The sequence below is a fragment of the Papilio machaon genome, chromosome 15, assembly GCF_912999745.1.
Source record: "Papilio machaon chromosome 15, ilPapMach1.1, whole genome shotgun sequence".
Classification (NCBI taxonomy): Eukaryota; Metazoa; Arthropoda; class Insecta; order Lepidoptera; family Papilionidae; genus Papilio; species Papilio machaon.
In genome coordinates this window covers 7,998,419-8,004,867 of record NC_060000.1, presented here as the reverse complement: position 1 = coordinate 8,004,867, position 6,449 = coordinate 7,998,419, and the positions used below count along the sequence as shown (strand labels likewise).

The 6,449-nt window shown below is 44.3% G+C and overlaps 1 protein-coding gene across 1 annotated transcript; it reads left to right on the top strand.

Annotated features, from left to right (window-relative positions):
* The first annotated feature begins 484 nt into the window (after window positions 1-484).
* Window positions 485-5,894, top strand: LOC106713123 (protein bicaudal C homolog 1-B). The gene is made up of 16 exons (XM_045681390.1): window positions 485-554; window positions 1,383-1,462; window positions 1,868-1,930; window positions 2,498-2,761; window positions 2,970-3,095; window positions 3,174-3,392; window positions 3,482-3,653; window positions 3,753-4,127; window positions 4,197-4,276; window positions 4,403-4,505; window positions 4,575-4,655; window positions 4,778-4,917; window positions 4,990-5,112; window positions 5,293-5,476; window positions 5,552-5,671; window positions 5,767-5,894. The coding sequence occupies exons 1-16, from the start codon at window positions 488-490 to the stop codon at window positions 5,892-5,894; spliced, it is 2,325 nt and encodes a 774-aa protein (XP_045537346.1). The 5' UTR covers window positions 485-487.
* The last annotated feature ends 555 nt before the right edge of the window (window positions 5,895-6,449 follow it).

The window sequence follows — 6,449 nt, the reverse complement described above, 5'->3', positions numbered from 1 at the left end:
ACGAGGTCAGACATAGGAAGCTGCATTTTTACTGCTGCCTAGTACACCTAAGTAACTTGTCAATCTAACAAATCTTACAATGTATTGCCAAAATAGGTTTCAGAAAGTGGTACAAGCAATTCCGTCGCATCAGCAGAAGATGTACAAAAATTGGCAGTGATACTCGGTATTAGCAACATAGAAGATGTCTATCAAGAAAAATTTCGCGTCGACAGGCGTAGACTGGAAGGAATGCTGGCAGGTACTTATATTTACCTTATTTTAAATTATATCCTACACCATAAAATAAATAACTGATAGTATTAGATTATTTTCTAATATTTTTTTATTTTATTTTAGATAATTTGGAGGAGTCACAAACAGCTCAAGCTTTTTTTCATCGGGTAAGTATAATCCAATTTTGCTAATTTTATCCTATAACAGGTGTTTTATTAACTAATCAAGACAGCTTTCTACTTAAATACGATTTATTTTAATGTTTCAGATAATGAGCGAAACAAACACTCTAATAAATTGGCCGGCTCGATTAAAAATTGGAGCACGATCAAAGAAAGGTATCCCATCCATATCCTCTTTTAATATTTTGTCTAAAGTTATAAAGGGTTAAAATATTGACAACAAATCAGTATTTAGTAGTTACAGTAGGTTGACAATTCAATATTGAAATTATACTGAAGAGAAAAAATATGAATAAAATTCTTATATTCGTACTTTTATGACATTTAAATGTAAATAAATACGAAGTTTATTTCTAATCAATAAAATTATCAATCATCCAATGTTTTTTATAATGTAACTTGCTTAAATGCCACTATCACATTTCTGTGCAAAAATAAAATTATTCTTGTTAATATTTTTAAACACATTAAAATTAAATAAAAACCGTTTAAAAATTATTAAATTAAAAACATTTAGATAACCACCAGTTACCAAATAATTTATTCTTATTTCCGAAATATTGATAAAACGTCATTTCAAATTTTCGAACGAACAACGTTTTTGTCCTTTTTTAATTTTAAATTTTTTGGCGGGCTGCACCGAATAGAGCGAGCGACGAAGCCGGCACGCCACAGCTGGCGCCAACCTGGCGGGCGTCGCAATTCATTTTAAATTTTTTTCATAATGCGTGTTGTCATTTTTACCTTAAGTATTAGTTTATGCAGTTATTAAATAAAATCAATATGATTGTTAACGAACAATGCGATGAATTATTATATCAAAAGATTTTTGAAATTAGATGTAAAAGGTTTAGGGATTTTTTATTACATTCCGGTACGTTATTTTTTTAATTTAAAATTGTGTTTTAGTTTTATAAAATATAGAAGATTACTTTTATGTTTTTTTTAAATTTCATTAGATATTATTTTAAACTGTGCGATTAGATCCTCATGTACGTATTGCCGGAAGAGCTGATGATGTGAAACGTGCCCGGGAGAAGATTATGCAAGTATTGGACACCAGGGTGAGTAGACAATTATATAAAACGTAATGGAATAAAACATAATTATTTTACTCAGAATATTGTTTACTTGCGGCTGCATATATGCATAACACTCATTTTGGTCGCCGAAGAATACCTGTAGCATGGTGCTGCAAGCTCACAGCAAGCTTGTGCAGATGCGTTGGTATTGTAGTCAGTGACTCGGTTATGTGCCAGGCCAGGTAATTTTCGAAAACTAAAGGAAGGTAACGCTAATATCCCGTTTAAACTGAAGAAGTACCACTTTCATTCCGATATGCAAAGATCGCAGCGATTGCGTCTTTATTAAAGCAATTATTAAGAAAAGGGTTTTTTTCTTTTATATAATAGTAGAGTATTGTCACGGTCATAAATAATATTTGTATTCATAATTTAATTTTGTTCCAGAGCAACCGGGTCACAATGAAGATTGACGTTAGCTACACGGACCACTCGCATATCATTGGCAAGGTAAACATTATTTACTTAACATTATATATACTTTTTATAAAAGCTCATTAATTATTTTCGTCCTTTCTCAAAACTTTTCTCAATTGTACCAATGAGAGTGTATAATATTTTTTTTAGATCAAGGCTAAATTTATGAGCAATTGTACACAAAGTAATAAACAGAGATAATAGTTTTAGTACTCAAATAAACAAGTGTCTCTCGTATGTCACATTTTTAATACGTTAAACATCACTTGGTCATATTTTATACGTACAAGTACCTTCATTTTTTTTAGTTTAAATTAATTTTAATTGATCTTAGTAGTTTACGATAACAGTAAGTTTAGCATATACACAATGCGGGCAGCGGGCGTCGACTGCTCGATGCTCGCCGATGGTATATTTCCGAAGGTGATAAACTCCGGGTGTGAGAATGTCGGTATTCGGCAAGTTACCATAAAGTCAATGGAAATAATACTGTACTTCGAGACTTATATGTCTGTCGTACGTACGGTCGGACAAAGAATCCGTTCTAATGAGTCGTCTTAATTTCACAAACGACTGTTCGAGCAACGTGTGCCTGTGCAGGGCGGACTGACAATAAAGCGCGTGATGGAGGACACGGGCTGCCACATCCACTTCCCGGACTCGAACCGCACCAGCGCGACTGAGAAGAGCAACCAGGTGTCGATAGCCGGCGACATGGAGCGCGTGGAGCGAGCCCGCGCCCGCGTGCGCGCCCTCACTCCGCTCGTCTTCAGCTTCGAGCTGCCCATCGCCGGCGCCGCTCAGCCGCTGCCCGACGTCACCTCGCCCTACGTGCAGCAGCTGCAGGAACAGTACAACGTTCAGGTCCTAATACTTCCCGTCTTACTGAAATTAATAGATTTTTTGATTTTGATTCATGTACAGGTCATGTAAGGCTACCGAGTAAAGTCTTTTGGTAAGCCTGAGATAATTGAAAAAGGTATAAGTCGAAAGCAAATTATTAATTATTTTTTTAAGTACTTAATGGATACTCTCTGCAATTTACAATTTGTACGCATGAATACGGATACAGGTGATGGTGCGCAACCGGTCCAAGCTGCACGCCAATATGATGGTGGTGAAAGGGGTGCAATGGGAGGTGCAGGCCACCATGGAGGCCACCGGCCTTCTCATGAACTACATGTGCGGGCCCCTCGCCGTGAGTACCCGCCTATGTCAACTTATATATTCCTGGTACAAGTTTGGGGGCAAGTGACTGAAGTGTGTGGTGTGTCAGAGCCAGACGCAGGTGCACATGAGCCTGGAGATCTCCCCGGCGCACCACGGCGCGGTGGTGGGGCGCGGCGCGGAGCAGCTGAAGCTGATCATGCGCGGCACCGGCACTCAGATAATGTTCCCCGACGCCGCAGACCCCAACATCCCCGCGCTGCGCAAGAGCTGCGTCACCATCACCGGGCACATGAAGGACGTCTACGCCGCGCGCCAGCAGCTTGTGGTATCACATATACATTAACTCGTACACACCGTCTTCCTGTCAAGTCATTCAACTACAATGTCAGCTTGTGATGTCGGTCGCGTGTGCAGGGCAGTCTGCCGCTGGTGGTGATCTTCGACATGCCGGCGGAGGGCGGGGCGCGGCTGGACGAGGAGGCTGTCGGCCAGCTCATGCAGAAGCACAACGTGTTCATCAGCGTGCGCCACAAACCCAAGCAGGGCATCGCCTCCGTCATCATCAAGGGCATCGAGCGCTGCGCCAGTTCGTACTCCATACCTTTACTTCTCGCTGCGAACTTACGTCACCCGCTTCTGCAAAATAGGGAGTAAGTTTAATGTATTTGTATTGAATGTGTTCCAGACGACATCTACGAGGCGCGACGCGAGCTGCTGGGCGGCAAGGAGCCGGTCATCACGGCGGAGATCCCCGAGTCTTACAACATCCCGATGCCGACGGGCGCCATCCCCAACTTCGGGGTGTACAACCCCTTCTCCGTGGGCGCCTCCCCGTGCTCCCCCTACGGCCTGCAGCTGGAGCTGGGCCTGGCCAGCCCCATGGGCGCCCTGGGCGGCGCGCTGTCGCCCGTCAGCCCGCCCGCGCTGCCGCCCTGGCTGGTGTCTCCGCAGCACCGCGCGCAGCTGCACCTGCCGCCCGTGCAGTCTGTGCAGTCTGTGCAGTCTGTGCAGCACAACAACTCGCCCCTCCTCTACAAGAACTCGCCCAACTCCTGGAACTGTGAGTCTCTCTATCTCTATATCACTTGTATATGGTTTTCAAGTTTTCAATGGTATCACTTGTCTGCAGCAATGTGCGCGGGCGCTGACATGAGCGGCATGCAGCAGCAGATGCTGCAGCCCTACCACCAGATGCCGGACGCCAGGCCAGTGAGTACATCACATCTATTCTTAATGTGTTGTTTTCAAAAAAATTAAAGGCTAGAACTGTGATCTAACCTATTCTTAACCCTTCGTAGTATATTTGTAGCACTAATGCATGCTGGTTGTTGACAGATAACCCTGAACCAGTTGCTGAACTGCAGCTCGCAGGCGAGCAGCGGCTACCAGAGCAACTTCACCGGCAGCTCCGTCTCCCTCGACGTCAATAACACATCAGGTCTGCACTCGCCCACAAGACACCATTGCTGATATCAAACAGAACTGTGAATAACTTTCGTATGTGCAGGAGGGGAGGCGAGCAACGTGGCGTCGCCCTCGGTGTCCCCCATCAGCGCCCACAGCCCTGCGCCCTCCGCCGCCTCCGCCACCTCCGCGCCCTCAAACGCCGCAGACAACGACCGCAATCACAACGGTATCTCCTCTCACTCGTACCATCAGGATATGAGCGTAGTGTATCAGTTGGTACTAGATCACGGTGTCTGTATGTATGTGCAGAGCTGGCGAGTCTGATCTCTGGCATGCCGCTGTCTGCGCGGCGGGCGGTGGGCTGCGAGAAGAAGACGCTGCAGACGCTGGCCAGGCTCTCCCCCCTCATGGACTACCAGGCCAAGCGCGCAGAGGCTGAGAAGGTGGGACATGCTCTCTGTGTTCTTCACCTCTCACATAAATGTACCCGACTGTGTCACACTGTTTGTGTGCAGGCGATGCGCGAGTCAGTGGGCGGCGGGTACCGCGTGCCGACTGGACACTGGGCCGGCAACTACTTCAGCAAGACCTCGCCCGGACTCCTCACCAACAACGCCAACGGCGAAAACAACACTACGGTAACATTTGTTGAATTTAAACTTTGAAACTGATGAGAAATTACACTGGACATGTCATATGGCAATATAAGGTAGTTTTATACTCCAAGTTAACACGGGGAAAATGTAAAGCTATGATCCAGCTTACATATTTTTAGACATTCACCGTAATAAATATTTTTCCTTATTGTACACGATCAGCCTGAGAAGGGTTGGAACAGATCCGAGCTGGTGAGGCCCAACATCGCGGAGATTATGACCCCTCCGAAGAGCGCGCAGCCTGCAGCACCTCGCGAGCCCTCCCCGCAGCCCGCACCACCCAAGCAGTGCCGCTACCAGCAGCTGTACGACTTGCTCCGAGACATCGGACTTTATAAATACATAGGTCAGTGCCGACCTCACAAGCTGCACAAACTTCACCTTCTATCTCCATACAATTTATGATTCATTGCATTCGTAGATCTGTTCAAGAAGCACGAGCTGGACATGTCGACGTTCGCATCGCTCAATGAGGCCGACCTCGTCGAGATCGGAGTCACCGCCTTCGGCGCCCGCAGGAAGATGCTGCTGACCATCGCTGGTGAGACAAGATTTCTACCATTTAGTTATACAGTGATGTGGTGCTACTCAACCAGAGCACCCTTTTTTTCAATTTGATGTTATAAACTTTGTCAGAGCTGCAAAAGCAAGCGGCGACGTTCAAGGGCGGGGCGACTCCTGGTGGTGGTGGTGGTGGTAGTGGTGAGCGAGCGCTGGTACACTCGCCGCAGTACGACCTGCAGCCGCTACAAGACAAGTGGTAACTTCACCATCGCTTGCTAACGGTCAACATTCATTGAACATATATTTCGATGCAAAATATAAAATCAACTCACACGCCATGACTTAAAATTATAAAACGCATCCAATGTTGCCATATAAATGGCATGAAATTAAATATTTCTTTCTAACAAATCGCAACTTTTGATTGGCTGTTTTTATAAATCAACTTTGGAAATGTTCCAGAATGATCTTGACCGTTATTTATGTACCTATGTAATGTATTGATACGCAATTTTAATGCAACGATTGTAAAGTCAAGTATTAATTGATAGTGTAATTGTAATACGTATAATTAACGAGAGTAAAGTCTGACTTGCAATGGACACGAATTGTTACCTGTTGCGTCGCGATCTCCAATGTTGAGATGATTCTTAATAAAGACTGATACAAATGTTTATTGAAAATGCACTTTAATAATTGTATGAGAAGTGGATCATCTTGGCCTTTTTTTTTAATAAAATAGATCAAATTGTTTACGGTTTTAATTTGTGAGACAATGGCGCGCTTCCTGATTATTATTTTGGTATTAATATTAT